Source organism: Rousettus aegyptiacus, unplaced genomic scaffold (assembly GCF_014176215.1).
Source record: "Rousettus aegyptiacus isolate mRouAeg1 unplaced genomic scaffold, mRouAeg1.p scaffold_m13_p_3, whole genome shotgun sequence".
Lineage (NCBI taxonomy): Eukaryota > Metazoa > Chordata > Mammalia > Chiroptera > Pteropodidae > Rousettus > Rousettus aegyptiacus.
This window is the reverse complement of record NW_023416306.1, coordinates 50,012,827-50,034,715: the sequence shown is the minus strand read 5'-3', so window position 1 is coordinate 50,034,715 and position 21,889 is coordinate 50,012,827. Positions and strand designations below refer to the sequence as shown.

At 32.9% G+C, this 21,889-nt stretch overlaps 1 protein-coding gene across 3 annotated transcripts in view; it reads right to left on the bottom strand.

Annotated features, from left to right (window-relative positions):
* RIC1 (RIC1 homolog, RAB6A GEF complex partner 1) overlaps positions 1 to 21,889 on the bottom strand; it is an 89,476-nt gene that overhangs the window by 12,323 nt on the left and 55,264 nt on the right. For all 3 annotated transcript variants that reach the window (XM_016138366.2, XM_016138367.2, XM_016138368.2), the window contains 12 exons: positions 20,072 to 20,163; positions 15,825 to 15,913; positions 13,189 to 13,333; positions 12,483 to 12,531; positions 10,787 to 10,939; positions 8,899 to 9,102; positions 3,998 to 4,036; positions 3,554 to 3,664; positions 2,673 to 2,762; positions 1,849 to 2,009; positions 782 to 920; positions 121 to 237 (listed from right to left, as the gene is read on the bottom strand). In XM_016138366.2, coding sequence (XP_015993852.2) covers positions 121 to 237; positions 782 to 920; positions 1,849 to 2,009; positions 2,673 to 2,762; positions 3,554 to 3,664; positions 3,998 to 4,036; positions 8,899 to 9,102; positions 10,787 to 10,939; positions 12,483 to 12,531; positions 13,189 to 13,333; positions 15,825 to 15,913; positions 20,072 to 20,163 — 1,389 coding nt within the window. The remainder of the gene's footprint in view (positions 1 to 120; positions 238 to 781; positions 921 to 1,848; positions 2,010 to 2,672; positions 2,763 to 3,553; positions 3,665 to 3,997; positions 4,037 to 8,898; positions 9,103 to 10,786; positions 10,940 to 12,482; positions 12,532 to 13,188; positions 13,334 to 15,824; positions 15,914 to 20,071; positions 20,164 to 21,889) is intronic.

Sequence of the window (21,889 nt, the reverse complement as noted above, 5' to 3'; positions counted from 1 at the left end):
TAAGACTAATTTTACATACTTTTCCAAATCACAAGACAATACTCTCCTCTTAAATTCTTTTATTCCTTTATCCTAATCCCACACATTCTTAATGTTTTAAATGACTTCCACTTTACTTACAAGTTTCCTTTGGTTAGGGTTACTATCCTTCTCCCGGATCTGAGGGCCTGATCTGTCCCTCTGCATCATGATGAGCTGTCCTGCAAGATTTAGCATAATGCTCTCTGCGTCGCGAGCCTAAAAGAAAAATACATTGAATTAATTCTAATTTATATGTATGTTTTCAGCATTCCCCCACGCCCCAATCCCTAAGATTTACAGGTTAAATGACCAATATTTACTGAGTGTGTACTATGCACAGCTATTCTATTAGGCTCTATGGGAGTACAAGAAACTTTCTGGCTAGGCCCGGAAAAACTTAACAAATGCAATTAATGGACAATAAAAATGAATATAAAATTGAGGGCTGAGCTGAATTATCCTGGAAAAACTAAGAGAACTTCAGAAGTTCATAAAAATGAGAGTTCACATCAGTGATGTAGGTGGTATAGCTATTGGAAGGCTTAAAGATGCTTGAAGAATGTATGTAATTATTTCTTCAATGTTAAGCAGAAAACATATTTGTTTAGTTTTGTCACTGAAACCCAGGATCTACATACAAGGCATATTCTAGGCACTTAATATCTATTTAGTGGACAAATAAACAGTTCTTGATATCAATTCAAAACATTAAAAATTAAGATGAAAACTCTCAATTAGAGTTCTGATAACAGAATGGTACCTGCTGTGGCATTTTCAAGGTGATTCCATTCTCTGTACTCACTGATGTCAGAGTGACAGATACGACTAGGAAAGGGTGAGGAATGTAGCGTGACATGGAGACTTCCTGAAGAACCTGAATACCAGCAGTAGTATTTGGACTACAAAAAAGAAAAAGAAACTCACACACCTTAATAACAACACTAACAAGTTTTTCCCCCCTGCTACTAATACTACTAGGTATCATGCTTGTGGAGGACTATTGTTCTCTCCTTCCCAAGTACTTCAAACATCAGACTGACAAAGTTTAGGCATCCAAAAAACACATATGGAGATGAGGGAGAAAGAAAGGAAATAAGATATAGAAGGGAAGAAAAAACTCGGGAAGAAGCTTTGAGAATAGCTTAGTTGGTTGAGAAAGGACACAAGTTCTATCTGAGGCTAGTAAGATTTCTTAATTTTTATCTTTACTCCTCAATTACTAAGCTAGTTAGGCAAATACACATTTTGTAGCTGTTTAAAAAGAGAAACAAACAAAAGACATCTGAGCCAAATAAAACTCAAGAGGCATGGTCTTAATGCTGCAAGCCAACCAGATACCAAGAGTATAGGCAACACATGACAATAGGACTGCTGGTTTTTCCTGCCCTAGACTACAGCCATCTAGCTCAACTCAGGAAAATGTGGGTATACTCAGCACATGCTTCCTAAGGCCTTAAAGCTATGGAACTCCTTTAAATTTACTAAAATATCTAGAACACTAGGGTAGTTACTAACCACGTGTTTTCAAGGTTGTTAAATAATTAGTATCTAATGGTTTACCCCATCCCAGATTATTTTTTTCAAATGAATCCAGTAAGATTAGCTGAAGAAGTTAGTGCAGGCTTATTTATTTACTTACTTATTTTGGTAGCTAAAAATAACTACTATATGAATATCACTAATTAAAATGCCTTGTTTTTTTTTTAACTCCTAAAACAAAGGAAATTAAATATGAAGTTTGAGTCAACTGTTTTGAGAAAATGAAAACTATAGAGGAAACATGATACATAGGAGCAGAAAGTTACTTGTCACATGCTATATACTTACCCATCAGATTTTCTTTCAATACTGTAAAGGCATATTGAACAGTCTGCTCTAAATACTATTACCATGTCTCGGAAGACACTAAGCAGTAATGTTTCTGCTTGTGCTTTGGTGACGTGAGCAAAGGCATTGTCTAGATTAGATGTTCGCAAGTAAACTCTCAGCTGAAGAAAACAAAAATGAAGAAAGCTATAAAACAAGATGCTTACCACAGATGACTAAATCCATGATGTTCACATGCTGCTTTTTTATCTGATTTTTTTTTTCAAGTAAGAGGAGTTAAGGGAATAATCTGAGCATTAATAATAAATGGATAATGTTTATATTTTGACAGAGAAGGCTCATTCTACAAATAATCAAAAGATGAAGTGATCAAAACTCTGAATGTACTATTATGAGATACTCCTTTCAGATCTGGCTATTTAGACCTGATCTGAAGAGACCAGCAGTTTCTCAAAACATAAACATATAAATCAATAAATTAATAAATTTCTAAGGACAGCCACCCTTATAAACTTCTGTACTTTTAACTATTTTATTTTTCACTATTTACGAACTTTATAGAAAATGTCTACAGCTAAAAATCTTTAGAAAAGGTTATTTAGAAGTCCTGATTATTCCTCTAAAATCCCTTTAAAATTAATCCCTTGAAAATTTTTTATAAGTAGTAACCGGAAAGGAAAATCTCATTAACTAAAAATGCCAAATTCTTGATTGAAAAAAACAAAAAGTTCTGCCTATTTTCCAATAAATTATTTTTATATAAAACCATATAGTGCCTAATATCTTCAAAATATAAGAATCTTATTTTTGAGAGAAAAACTTACCTCTTCTTGACGATCATTTATGTTATAACATGCAAGGACAATAAAATCATTCCACCAGGCTAAGCCACCTGTCACAATCATATTTTGCTCCTTAAAAGAAAATTTCAAAGAAAATTACTTTTATTTATGTTGCTAGAAATTACAATAAATAATATAAAATATTCCTAAGCAGATGTCTTAGGAATATTTTTAAAAGCTCAAATTATTTCTGCTCTATTCTCTATCTCCCCAATTAAGCATTGTTTTGGGCCTTTATTAGTGATGATTCATATCCTAAACATTTATATAAGACAGAAAATACATTATTCAAAAATAATTGGGTATCATGTAGCATCATTATTCCCACATTCAAAAGACCTTGGTTTAATTTCTAGCTTTATAATTTATCAGCTGCTTGACACTGAATCTTAGTTTCTCTTATAAATGGTAACAATAGTGCCCTTACTGAGTTGTTACGCAGATCAATGAGTTAATATATATGAAAGCCCCTTAAGTGCCTGGTACATAGTAGGCACCCATTAAGTGTTAATTTCCTTCTCTTTTTCGCCTATTTGATTCATGCAAAATCCAACTGCATATGTTTGTATGCTACTCAAGTATTTATATTACACACAGACAAGGAGGGAAATGCTCTAAAATTTTGTGGAAATTTATCCTAATCTGATGAACTCAACCTGAAATGTAAAGGCTCAAGTTAAAAAATTATAGTGTTTGATCTTAAAGAGAATGAAAAGCAAACCAACTATCACAATACAAAACTCTTCATCAAGTATCAAGTACTAACATTTTTTGGTAAGTAAACAGTGGCTTACATTATAGTTATTTCATATTGTAGTTTTCTTATACTTTGAGAAATCAATTTTTAATTTCAAAAGACTAACCTGGGTAATGTTTCCAAAAAGTTTCCATTTTTTGGTGAGTAAAGAGTAATGTGCAAAACCGAACTTGCCAACCACAGCAATATTCTGTCCAAGCTTATCAATAGCTGAAAACTGATTTAAAAGAAAATTAAGAACTCTTCCTTGCAAACCTATATACTTTATTAGGTATAAAGAGCTTAGTATTGCATCAGGCAAGCAGATTATTAATAAATGTTTCCTAACTGATTTAAATGTCAAATGCTAAATTTAAAAAAACCTGAATATTTATACATGTTACATTTGACCAAATTATAGATGTTATACACTAACCATGTAAAAGGAAAGTATTAAAATTTTACTTTCATTAATGCATCCACTGAAAGGCTCAATTCCCAGAATACTTCTTGCAGCAAATGCTATCCAATGAAAGTTAACACCAACGAAAATAATAAATAAATAACTCACCCGTATAGGCCAATTGCTCTCTAGATAGGTGCTGGAAATCTATAGAAAACAATACATCAGTTTGGTAAGACTTCTGAAACATATTTAAACTTAAAACATTAGCATCACAATATGATTCATTTTCCTGAACAATGTTTGAAGTGTTCCCAAATAATGGGTATTACTAGCAGAGGATACTCAGAATTTATCATTTGTATAGCAGTCAATATTTCACATCTCCTGTCTTAATCATTTCATTATAAATTTCTAGACATCAGGCTTTTCTCTTTTCTTCCTCTACACTGTTTCTGTTTGTTATAAATATTGAAAACTCAATAAAAACAGACAGAAGATTTTTAGAGAAGCACCCGTGAGGGGAGCCAAGAATTATGTAGATAACACAAACACAGTTTAGGTTTGTTGATCTGAACTATCCCAAAACGACCTAATATAATAAAATGAGAGCTTCAGCAAGAGTTTTGTTTTTGTTTTTTATGAGAAATACTTTTATTATTTTTACATTGTTCTGATTAAAAAAGAAATACATGCTTATAAAATTTAAACACTGTAACAATGTACAAAGTACAAAATGAAGTTCTATTATTTATTGCTCAGGGATAACCACTGGTTAGGTTTTGCTCTACCTCTAAACAAACATCCATATACATGTAAGATTATGTATAAGCTAATATTTTGGGGGTGCTCAATTTATTCATCTATAAGAACTTTTAATAATTAGATATTTATCTATAACATAAGTATTAAAAATATCTTCTTATGTCTGTCTTACATCTTTGTTTATGGTGTCCTTGTGTCACTCCAACAAGAATTTTAAACTTAAAGAATTCTCTATGAGCTTTCAATGTAGATTAAATAAATTCTGAAACTATAACCTCTCTACTAGCCTGATTTAAGTAGTTTTTATGAACACATGGTGAAAACAGAATGACAGAACAAAGGGAGAATCTTCTAGTTCTAGAATAAGAGGACCTTCAATTTATTCAAATTTATTTTCATTTTACTCAAAGAAAAAGTATATTTTTTAAAACGCCAAATTACAAAGCCAAGTTACTGTAATCAAATCCAGTAAGATTGTTGGTGTAATGTGAAGATAAAACACCAAGTAAAAATAATATGCTGAAAATATCTGCATTAACCTTGAAAAAATTTATTTATAAAGCTATTTGTTAGCCTTCACTTATTATCTAATAAGCCAATCTAAATTCTAAGTGAGTTAATAGCTTTTAGTATATTAGGAAATTTTTAACTCCATTTCTGGTTTGTGGAAGCCTACCCTACAGAATTAAAGAATAATGTCACAATATATGCCTGAAGAATACTTAACTTGTATTTTAACAGATATGATATATTATTCAGATCAATAAAATTCACTATGACAGGTGACATTAGTGCAGAATAATGGTAATCTAAGGTAATAATCAGGTAGCAAAATAAAAGCTGAAAGTAGTTTCACAGGAGGCTGTAAACAAAATTCTTTTTTTTGATGAACAGTCACTTGAAGGAGGTACCTAGAGTATAACGGACACTAAAAAGAACCCCCGCCAGCCCCGCCCCCCCCCCCCCCCGCCATTCCCCAAGTCTTGGTGTGTCGTAAGTATTTATGAAACATGTGGACTGGTAAAGTGTGAGGTGGGATCTCACTGCTGAAGTGGATTCCAACACGAAGAGTTTCTAATCATGGGAACCTAAGTTAATCTTATATGATCACATTGTGATGAGTATCTTCAAGAAAAAACAATTTATTCTTTTAACCTCCAAAAGTGTATGAGGTGCCGCAAACGGCAAATGGTTTATTTTCACAACTCAAAGCTTAAATTTAAAATGCTTTATTTCTCATGCAGTTTGGTGTCTGAAGATGCTATAAAATGAGAATAAAAACTTTTACTTTCCCTAGTGGGTCAGCTTTATTGATTTGTGTCACCTGGACTTTGAGCTCTACCCCTGATACTGAGAACTGCAAATGGCAGAAGTAAGGAAAGAGGAAACTAATGAGTAATGAAGAAACTCAGATCAAGACTGCATACTCGGAGCACAAAAGTCAAACCACACCACTGAGAAACTGAGTGCTAACACAGAATCTCTACCTGTAACATCTTAGGATTCTTCAGTCTTTCAAAGAACCTAACTTTCCCCCTTAAAGTCATTTTGCTAAAATCCTATCTCCTGCCTGGGCTACTTTTGTCTATAACTGGTGAGACTGTGAGAGCTCTGCTCCTAGCAGATTTGATCTACACCAAATATCACACCTAGTATATTTGATACACATTGCAGGAATGAGAGTAAATCATTTATAAGTAACCTTTAAAATTCTCTCTGCTCCCTAATGTAGTGCCTGATACATCATAGGTGTTTGTCTCCCACATTTTGTGAAGTTTATTCTTTCCAAATAGCAAGATTAACTATAAAACCAACATTTCAGAATACTGGATGATAATGATTTATGCATCTTTCAGAAATAATTTTTCATATTATACAAAATACTGCGTATTAAACGGTAATCAAGAAGGAACACAGCCTAAGACAAGGGTGTTGTTGTCTTTTTGAAATTTATATTATTTGTGCTCCATCTGTCAACAAACTATTTTCAAAATTTTTAAGAACTTGTAGCTAGAAAAACTAAATAAAGATAAATACATAAATGAGCATCATCTCTACCAGAAGTTACTAATCCAGCTTCTGACAAGTATGTATTTGTGTTGTTTTAGTTTAAGGAAAAAACACAACATAGAATCTTCTCATCAGGTAACTAACAAATGTAAAATAAAAGGTTTAAACAAACAAACAAAAATTCAATAGTCTAGATGCGGAACAGACAGAGCAGCAGAATTAGTTGGAGCTCATCTGATGAACTCTGAGCTGTACGAAAAGCATACAAAGTATAAATCACGCGAACAAAGCCACTCTGATGGAGTACATGGACACTTATCCTAGATAAGAGCATATGTTGAAGGGGGAATTAAACAGGCACTCTTATTTCTTCAGGGAATCATTACTAAGGGCTAAAAGCCTGAAAGGTGAAACATTACTATTATATGGACACTGTAAACCACTCTACCAAAATATCACTACAACACTGCATTGATTCATGTGGCTGGAGTGCCAGCAAAGTATAGGGCAAATCCAAATAAAAACACTGCCAAATAGGCACATACAAGGTTTTAGCTCAAGGTCAGTAGCATATTATATGATTCAACATTTAGTACCTAGGATCTAAAATAGGTTAGACTGTTACTTGAATTTATATTATAGTAAGGATAAATCTGCCACTACTCTGCTGTGTGACCATGGGCAAGTTGCTAAACTTCCCTGAGCCTCAGTTTCCTCATATATAAAAATCTAGTTGGACTACATGATCTCTAAGGTCTTTCCAGCTCTAAAAATTCAATGAGTCTATTATAACTTAATTGTTTTGGGAATACAACTCTGGCATCATTTTTATTAATTTTAAGGAAACTGAAAAAAAATTAGGTAAAGCTAAGAGTTAAACAAGTTCATCTTTCTGAATATTTTAGCTACCTGAAGAACAGAATGACAAAAGAATCTTGCTACTACCTACTTTGTCTAAGGTTGTAAAATCAGTTATAGGCTTCTAAAATGGGATACTTCATAGAAGGCTAACAAATACAGAATCACTGAATTTTTGAGCTGGAAGGAAATTCAATTTTTGTTATTGCCTGATGGATTTTTGAGTTCCAGACCTACCTTCTTTGATCCTCTGCTCTACTTGGCTCTCTGGCAACACAGACCTGGCTAGGCAGAACTGGCATTGATGCTAGGTCAGTGTAGAATGAATAGTTCAAAGTATGGGGAAATGAAAATAGTAGAGAAATGGCTATAGGAGAGAAGGGAGCAGTGGAAAATTTTAGTCAAGGAAGTAGCTGACGCAGTTTTATTTAAATATTGTTACTATTTATAAAATGGTATGCACATTGTTTGCTTTTATAAATTTATTAATGTAATTAAATACATTTTATTTTAGTGTATACCACATGTCAATGTAGGAGATAGTCCTCCTTCAATTTTTCACATTATGACTATTCTTCTGTCTCTCATTATCTCCACTCAGAGTCAACTGAAAGTAACATGGGAGCTGAAGTAAGCTAGTGAGATAAAAGTATAGAATGTAGAAGTAAGGCAAAGAATTGTGGAAATAGAAACTGACTAAGACAAAGAGTAGGCTCTGATGTACCTAAGATACTTTGGTATCAAAAGGGGAAAGAAAACACTCAGAACTTTGAAACTTATGTATGAAAGTTTCTTTAAAAAAACTTCAATTTATTGGTTTACTTAATTTTATCTGGTATCAAAATTCAGAATTAATTTCCATGTTAAATGCCAATTGATCAGAATTACTAAAAAAAGCTACTAGTTTAAAGTTGTATCAGAATGAGTAAATAATTTGGAACAAGATTAAGTAACAATAAAATTATTAACAATAATGTTCTAGATGGATCACAAGTCTGCAATTTGGGTTTAAAGTCAGGCAATTAACCTCAGTATGTCCCCATGAGGACTGCAAGTTCAAGCTGCTGTACAGTACTGTTACTTTCCATTAAATTACTACATTTTTTGCCTATGCAATCCACAGAGCTAAATTTATACAAAAAAAAAAAAGTTAAATGGTTTTGCTCTAGAAGAGAGCAAAACATAAACTTCCAATTTTTGAAACTGTTCACTACTAATGGACTTAAAGCAGGAGGGGATATGCTCTACATCAAGCGGAAAGGGAGAAAGGAGAACAAAAAGACAAGAACACAGAAAAGCAGAAAAAAGACGTGACAGTCAAAAAAGTTTAAACATTTCTCAGTTTTCTAAAGCAACAGAGGAAATATTTATAAATCTGCTCCAGATGCTGTCTTACCAAGGACTAAGTCAATGGTCAATAGTAACTGAAGACTTACTTGTACCACATGCCAATGCCGATGTCCAAGTAAAGTGCTTAACCCCTGAGACTCTAAACCACCATCTGCAAAGGAGTTCTTTTCCTGACTGGGCTTATGCTCAGAATGTGCTGAACAGCTCCTGGGATTCTGGGTTTGTGAGGCCTCTCCACAGTTCAAGTACAATCGATCCTCCCCCTGAAGCAACACTTGCTCTTGGTTACTCTAGATGAGGGCAAAAGGAAGCGGAGGGGTAAAGAAAGAAAGCAACTCAGTATTTGATATGGGAAAGTAAGTAATACATCAGCTTAGTTTTAGTATAGGAGAGGTAACATATATCTCAATGTTGATTTTCCTCACAGACAAGACTATAAAACGATCTCGTGAACTGTTATATTTAGAGGGAACAGGCAATATTTTAATGATTACTTCCCAGGGTAAATAAAATCTTTGTTCAGTCATTTTGTCATAGAGATTCCACATTCCCAAGTTTACAACTGTTACAGCAGTATCTTTTATTACTACTCCAGAAAAACCATGCTATGAGATTTTCCGTCAGAAAACCGAATATAATTAGTCATTATCTACAGTTTACAAATTAGTTTCACATAAAATACCTCATGAATGGTGGTAAGAAAACATGTCTTGTCAAATAGTGTGTGTATGATCACTCACGTGCCCACATAGCAAGGGAATGGATTGGGAATGGGGATTTATGGGTGCTGGAGGATCTTTTATACCACAGAGAGGGTGAAGAGTAGCCTAAGTCTGTGGTCTTGGTTCACAATGATTCAATAATCACTTGGTTAATGCTTGATTAGTGCCAAGCACTATGCCAGGTTCTGAGGATATTTAGACAAATAAGACCGTTTCCACTCTTAGTGATTATGCCCTGATTTTCAATTAGAGGCCAGTATTCTCAAACTATAGGCAGAAGCTTCACTGTTAAAATTAGACATAGCACCCCAGCCCCTTACATTTCCATTGTAGTTTAAATGTTGTCTTGACATAACACTGAAGGGTGCTTTAAAATTATTATTTGGGATGGAGGAGAGGAGAAATACTCTACTCATATTTTTCAATGAATCCTTATTCTTCAACTATAGTAATAAGATTAGAGATCCAAGCTATTTCCACATTCTTTCTAAATGTACTGTAAATTTTAATTGTACCAAATATTAAAAAGTCCATTAGTGGCAGATATTAAGATATGAATTCCTAAAATATAACGTACTATTATTACACATTAAGAATGTATAAATTAACATATATTATTACAGGTTGATAAAACATGAGAAATTTACACTATAATTTGGATTGGCAGTGTTTCCCAAAGCAGGTTCCTAGGCATATCTTCTTCGAAGAGTTTCTTAAAAATTCATAGTTAAATAAGCTTGGGAAACATTGCTTTTTATATACCAAATCCTAGATTTTCATAATATACATTAGCGTATTAAGGACCCTGGAGTGCTACAATAAAGAAATCTCTACAGCTTTGTTTAACTCCTTTATTTCACATTTACATGACAACAGAACATTTTCTTTCCCTGTACAACTGCTATAGGTATTTCTCATAAGTAGTGCCTGGTGGAACATACTTTAGGAAATACTATTCAGATAAAGTCTAAATTTTATTCAAGTTATTCAAGTAAATCCGTAAACAATGCTTTCTCTCAAGCTGCTTGTGACCCTATTAAAAAAAAAACTTGCTAGGAAATAAAATTTTAGTGTAAATTTAATATAAATTAAAAAGAAATACAAGAATCATAGAAAATATATAAAGATAATATGCCAATTTGGGGAGTATACTCAACACATCTGTGTCATAAGGAAGAGTCTAATATTCTAATAAGCCACCAAAAAAAAAAAAAAAAAAAAACCCCAAACAATTTTAATTAAATAAACTTACCATACAAGGGTTTACGGTGAGTACACTCTTGATAAACTGAAATAGCAGAATTCCAGGCTGTTTACCTATACTGTTGGGGTCAGACTCAATTTCAGTATTTTGAGAACCAAATCCACTGATTACCCATAGGTGATAGCCTTCTGCACCCCAGCTCTTGGAGAGAAGGAGGAAGGAGGATAAGGAAAAGGGGAAAAAAAGTCAAAGCAATAAAAACTTTATCTTTTCCAAGCTTCAAATATTCAAATTCTGAAATAACAACACCATTATTGACTTCTGAAGGTTAGAGAAACTATAACAACACAGAAAAGAATCATACCTACATCTACATCTTAGCTATCTCCAGTGTAAACCACCATCACTGCTCTCTACCTAGAATAGTGAAAACACTACAGATCAATCTTACTCTAAATCCTAAGAAATGCTTACTGCTCTCTGTAACTTCCCCAGTAATTAACTGACTCTCAATACAAAGAAACTCTTTGCCGAGGAAGACCCACATCAACCCAAAGCTTGACAAAGAAGCACCCAAAACAGATGGAGGTTTGTACATAGCAAAAAGTATTGAATTAGAAGCTGTGAGACTAGGGTTTTCATTCCAGCTTGGCTACCATTTTGTAGCATTACTTTGACCAAGTTATTTGTTTTCTCTGGGTATTAAGTTTCCTCCTCTATAAAATGAGATGGTTCAAAAAAAAAATTCTCCAGGGCCAATTTAAATATTCTATAACTATATTCCATAATTTATTTTTTTTTAAGGATTAGCGATGCCCAATCTGCAAGGCAAAGAAAACAGTAATAGAGGAACCCAAGAATTGTTACAGAATTTAACTTTTACTTTCCCGTAATAAAAGCTGCACAAATTAACTTAAATGCTTTTATTTTTAGTTTGCGACTGAAACAGCAATTTAGTGAGGCTGATTACACTGGTTGTTGTTGCATGCCATTCGGAAGCAATGATCGGCAGTTACAGAAATGGTTATTTGCTCGAAAACCTACTTTAAAATACAGAGTTGGGAGAGACAGCAAAATAGGGTCCTTGTTGGTGAAAGGTTGGGAACCACCATAACCATGGTAGCTTTAATTCTTTGAGAAACTGAAGATCAGAAAATTCCCTCCCTTCTAGAGTACTCATAAGCACTAATTTCACACAGATGGTAAACAGAGGAGCTACAGAAAGAAAATACTTTTATGTAAAGACAGGAGTTACACCTCACTGCTTTCTACAGAAACTCATGAAAATAGGTAATAAAAATATTGTTACGACAGCAACTATAATTCTCTTGATATACTTCTACGGAAAGCTTAAAAAATGAGCTCAAATAATACACAGTGCATTTCCTCCAAGAATAGAGTCAATGAGAGTTTTGCACTTTATATTAAAAGGGATCATGAGAAATGGGTGCTAGTGGGTTACACAAGAAACAAGGTGTGCTTAGGAAAAATGAGGGCCTGATTTCACTATGGCACTATGTTTATAAAGATGACAGAGGCTTGCTGGACACATCTAAGCAAAAGCAAAATCAAATACTGATTTTAAAAAAAAAAACCCTTTATCAAAGCAAGAACTGCTTTGATAAGAAGCAGTTCTGCTGCTGAAACTAAAATGGTTTTGTAATTTATCAGATGGACGTGAGAAAAAAAAAGAAATATCGAAGTTTTCCACACTATACCAATATTTTATATAGAAAGTACTTACCATAGAGTTGATCTTAAGGGGATCTTTTTTGGTACCATCAGACCTATAACTAAAACAGAATTGAAACGAGAGTTTTCTAATTATACATAACATTTAGCTTTCATTTTTTAAAAAATCAACTTGATTTTGTTCCTTCCAAATAGAAATACATAATAATGCAGGAAATATGAAACTGCTGGTTAATGCCCCTAACTATATCATCGAGACACAGTCTTCTAGGTCCTAAGTAAATCTGTGAGAGGGTTGTGCAGTTTAGGAATGTGTGTTCATTTTGTTAGGAATAAGGTTCAAAGTGGTATATGAGCTGGGCAGAGATATCAACTCACTCCTACCAACCCAGTGGGTTAACCTATATTAACCCAATAAGATAATCTAATTTCCCATTTCCTACAGCTTACTACTTATTAGATAATAAGCTACTTGAAGGTAGAACCATATCTTATTTAGCCTTGAATCTAACATGCTTAATCATATATATAAAAGGGGTTCAATAAATAAATGCATTTTTATTAATAGTAAGTTTCAGGAAGATGGATGTTTGGAGAAGCAACACATTCTGAACAAATTAATTCTGAATCTTACAAATTGTTTTGAGGTACGAGTTAAATAAGGCAAAAGGGTAGCTGAATAACAAAGCTTCTGTGTGTATGTATTGTCTAAGAGATAACGAAGTTATTTTATCTAAAAATTGTCTTTATTGACTCACGCAAAATCTCCTCCAAGTGTACAGATCAGCTGGGCTCCAAATACACTCCATAAAGAAAGGCCTCCATATTCCCAGGTCACTATTACAACACTATTGTCAGGAGACCATCTGACCAATTTAACAGCTCCTGTTTTGTTCCAAATGTCTGTTAAGCAATTGTGAGAAGAGTTAAAAATAAATGATTGCTTCAGAAATACTTATTTTTTACAGTCTGTATTTTTGAGTTGATTAATAAGCAAAAAGACAAGTCTGCATCAAATAATGAGATGAATCTGGCTCATTTTGGGTTATTTAAAAATAGTAATGGCATTAGCCTTCACTTGATTTAAACAAAACAAACCCAATGCCCAAGTGATTTATAAGAACTGAAAGCTGTTTTGGGCCACTTGAATAACTACAACAGAGTAGTCTTAAAAGTCTTTGGCTTTGGAGAAATCAATTTCTGTTAAATGGGGGTAAGACCTTGTTTGAATGATTCGGCAATGAATATTAAAGTACTCTGCAAGGTATAAGGTGTTTGAGAATGTAAAATATTTTACCATAAACTTCATGCTTTACTGGCAATATGAGAGGGATCCAAGTGAAAATAAACTGAAGTTTAATCTTATATTAGGATTAAGTAAACTCCAGGTTGAATATTCCAGGTGCTCATATTTTTTTTGATAATTATTCTTTCAACTCCACATATAATTATCAAAGGAGAAAATTTCATTGTGTAGTAAAATACATGTTTCTTTACTGTAGAGTAAATGAAACATGCCAGCATTTCCAGCAGCAATTTAAAAAAGATATATAGTATCTTTATCCACAGCCATGCCACCCTGAACAAGATGATGATCTCAAGACCTATGCTATCACAAGGAAAGTTAACTTTGAGTGGTGAACATATGACGTATTATTGAATTGTATACAATGTGATACCACTTCACACCTGTTAGAATGGCTATCATCAACAAGACAAGTAATAACAAGTATTGGGGTGAAAAAGGAAGCCTCATACACTGCTGGTGGGAATGTAAATTGGTACAGCCACTATGGAAAATGGTACGGAGGTTCTTCAAAAAACTAAGAATAGAATTACCATTCGGTCCAGCAATCCCTCTGATCTACCCCAAAAGTTTGAAAATATTTATCCGTAAAGATATATGCACGAAATGTTCACTGCAGCATTATTCATGGTGGCCAACACATGGAAATAACTGAAATGCTCCTTGATAGATTGGATAAAGAAAATGTGGTACATATATATACCTGGTACATATATACTATCTGCTGGACACAACAGTAAACTATTAGCTCCAGGTGGTTCACAGTTGCAATATTAGGTTTACTACATTTATTTTGATGTTGTTACATCTTTGTGAAGGTGGGTTTTTAGAAACTGCTGTGTAAAAAGTGTGTGAAAATCAATGTGGAACAGGAAATGTGGGTGACTGTACCCAACTGACTCCAAGGTTGGAAAAACTGTACAGAGACCAAATAGGCACAGATAATCTGTGCCTATAGTAAAAAATTCTGTTGAAAATAAAAAAAATTTTTTTTCTTTCCACTTATGTAAATTATTTTTTGAAAATGCTACTGGGTTGCTAGGACAAAGATACCTATTAAGTTGTTTAGAGCTACCTACTTAACAAACAGAACTTTTGGTTTTTCTTTTAACATAGGGGTCCCTGTGGTAAAATTATGGACACCCTAAGGCCAGAGTGAACCAAGAAATAATGCCAGAGAGAGTTGGCAAAAGACCTTACATGCTACATATGTGGTAGACCTACTGGTTCATTAATCCAGTATCTATTCCCATCCTTGTTCTCCTTTGCGCACTACTGCGATAAAGGCTTGAAAAGCCTAAGGCAGCTATGTGACATAATTATAGCCAATTAGATGTTAAGTGGAAGACAGCTGGAGCAGGTAGCAGGTGGGAATGCTTGTAAGAAAGCTTTGGCTGTCCTAATTTAAAAAAAAAAAAAAGATGTGATTCATTTCCTCTTTTTTTTCCTGACTCAAATGCGGAAGTAACATTGGACCTCAGAAGGTACCTTATGACTTTATGAAGGAAAGGCCAAATGAATGCCAGTAGCAGCTTACCTCTGGATTTCTTTCTTTTTGAGGAAATAAATCCTGTTATACAGTAAAGTGGGTTTTCTGTTAGTTTCAATCAAAAGCATTTCCAATGACAGACTTTAAGCTTAATCCTGTGGACAGGATTCACTAAAGAGTACTAAGGGGTTCAAGAAAGAGACTTGTTTTGTTTACTGTTGTGTATCCAGCATGTAGAAAGTGTCACCCCTATAGTAGGTACTCAATAAGTACTTGCTGAATGAATAAATTGAACTGAAAGGCATAATATAACATGCAACGAAATCGGGTAAGAGGCTAGAACAAAGTCCAGATAAGGAATATAGGGGTTAAAAACTAAGTGGGGATAGACAGAACTAAATGAAAGGATTTAAAAAAGTATCCCAGGAGCCTTTCTAGTTACACAGAAATCCCTGGATCACATAGAATATTGTTATAATATATGTTTTAACAATATTTCACCTGTAGCATTTATCATGTAAAAATCAGCATTCGCTACATGTAACTGTACATTAAAAATGTTAAAATAATGTTAAAATAAGGAAAAAAGGAGGACTCACCAGGATATTGTTTTGCTGTTAGCTCTAGTTTATGAGATAGTAGCATAGCTCCAGTGGTATTATCTATTGTATAAACCTGTACAGAACCACTGTGAAAACAAACTTTTGGTTAAAAAAAATACAAATATAAAAAGCATTATTATGGGAACTAGTACGTTCTGCTGATAGGAATGTAAACTAGAACAAAATCATTCTATAAATAATTTGCAATCATCTCATAAATCTGAACAAATGCATATTCTGTAATCCGGCAATTTCACTTCTGGATATATCCCAGCAATATCCTTGTCATGTATAATGTTCATCATAGTATTGTGTATAAGTGCAAAAAAAAAAAAAAAATAAAAAAACGGAAACAATCTGAATGTTAGTAATAAGAGAAAGGAAAAATAAACTGTGGTATATAAAATGTGTGTGTATAAAATCGGCTTGTAAAGCATAAAAAACATTTAAAATAGTTAAATATATTTGTGGTAAAAATGAAACAAACAGCAAAGAGCTAATGTACACAAATTGCAGATTACTGACTGCTGTGGTGGAGAAAGGGGAATTTTAAAGAAAAGGGGCAGGCAGGGGGCTTCATCAGCACTGGTACTGAGCTATTTCACATGTTGAATGGTAATTTATACATTTCATTTTTATTAATTTTATATCACTTTTTAAATCTACACACACATGTTCTTTGGTGTATATGGTATATGCAATTATTTCATTTAAAAAAATCGTTAAAAGGGTCAAAGCTATGAAGGACCAGAAATCAAAACTAAAAATCAATATATTACTTCTAAGCTACATTTCAAAACTGAACTATAACGATCATTTATATATATATATATTTATATATATATATATATATATATCATTTCTGCTTATGAAGTTTTGTTGTTGTTTTTTTTCCAGATTGACAACACAAGTGATTTCTGTAAAATACTTTTAACTTCAAGGCTACTTTTGCATACATTAAAATATACTGGCTTGTGACTGCCAGGATATATGTGCCTTTGTGGTAGGAGAAGTCAGATGGTTTCCCCACAAGCAGCCCTGCTCTATTTCCAGCTAAGTTCAACTTTTCTCAAGGATTAGGACTGGGACTAAATAAAATACTTGCAATAACAGGTCACCTGAAGTCATCCCACAGCTCACTGATGTTCTGCTTTTAATTACTGTTTTGTTTTATTTTAGATAATTTCTCTTGTTCTACAAATTAATATTAATCTTTTCTTCTGCAGTGTTTACTTTGTGTCTTCTTTATATCTTCCATGTTTCAGTTTAAGACTCAAAAGGGACTCTACAGATTTCCAGAAGTTCCCTCTTGTGTTTCTTTCTCTTTGGTGTCTGTCCTGTGAGCTCTAGCTGCTATGATTTCCCCAGATTCTCATTTCTATGCACTCAACTCAGGGCTTCTGCCAGGCTCTGTCTCCCCAATTTTATGCTGTGCCTCAGAAATTCTCTCAAAGTAATTAAAGCTGGGGCATTTGTAGAGTTTTCTTATTTTCTTTCTCATCTTTCAGGGATAATCTCCTTTGTTGCCTGATGTCATGTGTCTTAAATTCAAAAAACCTGATTCATATTTTTGTCCATTTTGTTTTTTTCAGGTAGGAGAGATAATCTGTTCTGTCATTCCATCTTCTTCCAGTCAGAAGCCAAATGCCTAGAATAGGTATCTTTCCAGACTACCTGCTCAATTAAATGCCTTGTAGAAAGACAGCACTAAGTGGCTAGCCAGTTTTTGCTCTGCATCTGACAAATTGTCAAGTGCTAACTGTGGGTTGCTGAGCTCTATCTAACGAGTCACCCTTTAAGTATTCTAGAGTGCCTATATTATTTTTATTTTCATTTCTCATCAGCACATTGTCAGAAAAAATTTTTCCTTAAAAGACAATAATCACTAATCTCAAAGCAATCAAAAAACCAAAAAACCAAAAAAACAAACCTCTATAATATACAGCTATTATTACCATAAATGATCAAATTTAGCATCATTAATACTATGATAACTCAACATTATTGCTACATAATGCCAAAGAAAGTATACAACATCATGTATGACAAAAACGTTTAACTACACTCTAACAAATTTAGAATGTAGGACATTTTATAAATAACTACCCTGGACTCTTAAAGTTAATGTCATAAAAATAAGAATAAAGGTGTTAAGGACTGTTACAGACATACGGTGACAAAAGAGAAATAATAACAAAATATAATGCATAAATTCTGACAGATTCTGGTTGGAACAAAGGAGCTATCAAAGAAATTTTTAATTAAATTAAATATGAATGGAGTATTAGATCTTAGTAGGGATTTATTAATCTTCTCATATGTGACAGATATTGAGTTTTTCTAAGAGACCATCTTTTATTTTGAAAACCAAGAAATAATGTAAATGTCCATTAAGAGTAAATCAAATAAATTATGGCATTCACACACTGCAACACTATAAATCAATCAAAAATGATTTCTGCTACTATCAAACAACATTGATGAATTTCATAATGTTGACATAACAGAAAAAAATCAGGTAAAACTAAATTATGCTCTTTAGGAATGCATACTTAAGTGGTAAAACTACACAGACAAGGAAATGATTATCACAAAAGAAAAAAAATTGGTGATTAAAGTTGTGATAGGAAGTAGCAGGGGTAAATCTTTTATCAGCTGGCAATGTTCTATTTCGTGACCCAGTTCTGAACAGATGCATATTTGTATTATAATCATTTGTAAAACTGTGAATATTGAGATTAGGCACTTTCCTGTAGGTTTTTATTTTACAATATTAAAGTTAAAATGGATATTATAAACTTTATGCTGATAAATCTGACAGTGCATATGAAAAAGACCAATTCCTAGAAAACATTAACAAAATGACTTAGGATGAAACAGAAAATCTGAATCTTCTTAAAGCTATTTTTAAAAACTGAATTGAGTTAGTACTACGAAAAATTCCCACAAAGAAAATTCTAGGCTCCTATACCTTCATTAACAAATTTGACCACACATTTAAAGATGAACAGAGAAGAGGAAGAGAGGAACAAATCATTCCTCAAGTTGTTTTATGAGACAAGGAAAGACAGAAACTAGTAGATTAAGAAATAAAAAAATTATAGGCAAAATGTACTCATGAACACAGATTTAAAAATTCTGAACGAAATGTGACCAAACCAAATCCATGAATATGAAAAAAATACACTTTTTCTTTCCTTGTACCAAGTTAAATTTACTTATATTTCTATATTTACCTCCCCGGTGAGAAGCAGTGTAATGAAAATGAAGATTCCCCACTTTACAAAGAGATTACTGAAAGTGTAATGAAGGCAGTAACTTACAGCATGTATTATTTCTACTAAAAAAAAAAATACTTTGATACTTAACTTGTAGCTGGAGATTATACTAGATATATGTATGTTCTGTAAAACCACTAAGTCTCATTTTGAGGGCAAAATGGAATTTCATATTTAAGAAAGAATTCTGTAGACTAAAAAGCACCTATATACACTGTAAGGCATTACTGTACTTGATTTAATCTTTTTACTTGAGCTAAAATATAAGCTTGACAGTCAGGTATCTTTTGGTTGCTATAATGTATCTCAAGTGCTTATAATTGTTCCTTGTACATGGCAGATACACAGATAGTTGTTGAATGAATAATTTATATTCAGTTTTAAATTATATCTAAAACCTGCATTATCTGAATTAAAGAAACTTTTTTATGTATGAGCTTTAAATTTGCTCATTAAGGAACCCACTAGTTCAAAGACACTATCAACACTGATGTCTTAAAAAGAAAGGATTATTTGAAAAGAGAAAATATCTTCCCCATCCTCTCTTAAACAGTAAAGAACCTAAATTTTAACTAATTTAATTTTTTAAACTTGTAGCTCAATTTCCTACCGCTGAAGAAAAGCTCACTTTTACAAATTAAAATAGTCAAGCTTGGTGACTCTTCCATGTTCTCTCTTAAGTTTGCATTCCCCCACATTGAGTGTATACTTTTGCTTTAATAAACCTTACAGTAGTTCCTGCTTAAAAAAAAAAAAAAAAAAAAAAGAAACCAATAACAATCTTCAAAATCTGCCCTTCAGACTTGTTTCCTTCAATCTAATAAAATACATTTAAATTTTATATTAAGGCTGGTTTATAAAGTTTGATAGTATGACAAAGTATATAAGTGTGTTAAGAACATCTAATGTTTTAAAAAAACATTATTTTTGGCAATAACTTAACATGCAGAAGTCTATATCAATTACCTCGCACAACCAAACGCCATAAGTCGATACTTGTTGTTTACTGCTACACAAGTTCCGTCAACAACATCTTGTGGCCAAACTCCATGAAGCTGCTATAATAAAGAAAAATAGTTAAGGTTTAAAATGTTCTCCAAAACATACTGTAATCAATATAATTCTCCTTCAATAAACATACAGTTTTATAAGCCTTTATTTCGTTTCATCTGGATAGAAAAATATTCCATCAGGACTACTATCTGAATTTTCTCCCTTAAAATCTCTATTTTGTTAATTGGTTTAATACATATTCCCCCAAATGAGCTCAGTCCAGTGCTAATCTATTTATAAAACACAAAAACATGAACATTTAATCTCCAAATTCAAGTTACATGAAGATGATTTTCCTGTTAGGATGTAAACCTCTTCTTGATAGCACAAATTGCTTATATCTAACTTATTATTATTCCCATGGTCACCTAGCAAGGACAGTGTTCAACTTCCCAATTAGTGGAAAACAGTAAATTTTATTTGGTTTATCCTTTAGAAGCAATTCATGATTTGCCAAATGCTTACTATTCTCGATTATTCCATTGCTTTCTAATATAACAGTTAATAGCATGGTATCTGACAGCCTGACATAACATCTCAGGTCTACCATTCACTTGCTGAAATGATTATTTCACCTTTCCAAGCTTTAGTTTTCTTATCTGTAGATTACTTATCTCAGAGTGTTTTGAGGATTACATGAGAACATACATACATGTAAACCACTGAATATAATGCCCAGCATTCAACAAGTTATGCATTCCATAAATGACACTATTAAACTTATATGTTATTTAATTCTGAATATAGATGCAAAATAGATTCAGCTCTAATGTCTGCTTTTGTCAAATCAAGGACATCCTAGATTTTAAATTCTATGATAAAGGTCATCATGACAGTTTAGTGAGCACAAAAAATAGTACACTACAATACAGCACTTTATTTTTAGATGATCTCAATATTAATTAAACATTAGCAGATGCAATATAATTACAACTCTTTTTGAAATATAACACTGCAGACTTTACTTAATTACCAAATGACCGATATAATTTACTATCTAAACACGGAACATTTGCTTATTTTTGGTATGAATTTTATTTTTCAATTTTAATAAGACTAGATGTTATTTTAGATAACAAAAAATGGTAAAGGTAGCATTGAGCATTATTTGGACCACTGCTACACTTCATCTTTGCCAAAAGGCCAAGAAGCAATTGTGGATCACTGCTTAACTGAAATTTATTCCTGTAACAAATATCTTTCAGGTTCCCACTATTCACCGGACACTACTCTAGGTGCTGAAGATACAGGAGGTATTCAAAGACACCCAAATCCCCATCTGTATCCCTTACATCCCTTATTGCCTTACATTTGTTAGGAGGCTGACAAGTTAAAAAAAAAAAAAAATTAGCCAGTATATTGGAGGTTGGTAAACACTACAGAAAAAAATAATAAAGCAATTATGAGAAGAGGAAGTATGGGAGAAGGATGTAATATTAAAAGAGTTTCCCTATGAAGGTGTATTCTGAGGAAAGTACTATGGAAATATAGCAAGTACAAAAGCCCTATCATAGCATTTCTGGCATGTGCAAAGACCATAACAGAGGCATGTGCAGATGGAGTGGTATTGGGGAAGAAGTAGTAGATGAGGTAACAGATGTAATAGGAGGCCAGATTTATAGGGCTTTGAAAGCTACTATAAGAACCTTGGCTTTTTCCAATTTATATATCAGGAGTCATTAGAGTGCCTTTATTTTTTTAACCTTTTCTATTATGAATTATAATACTTTG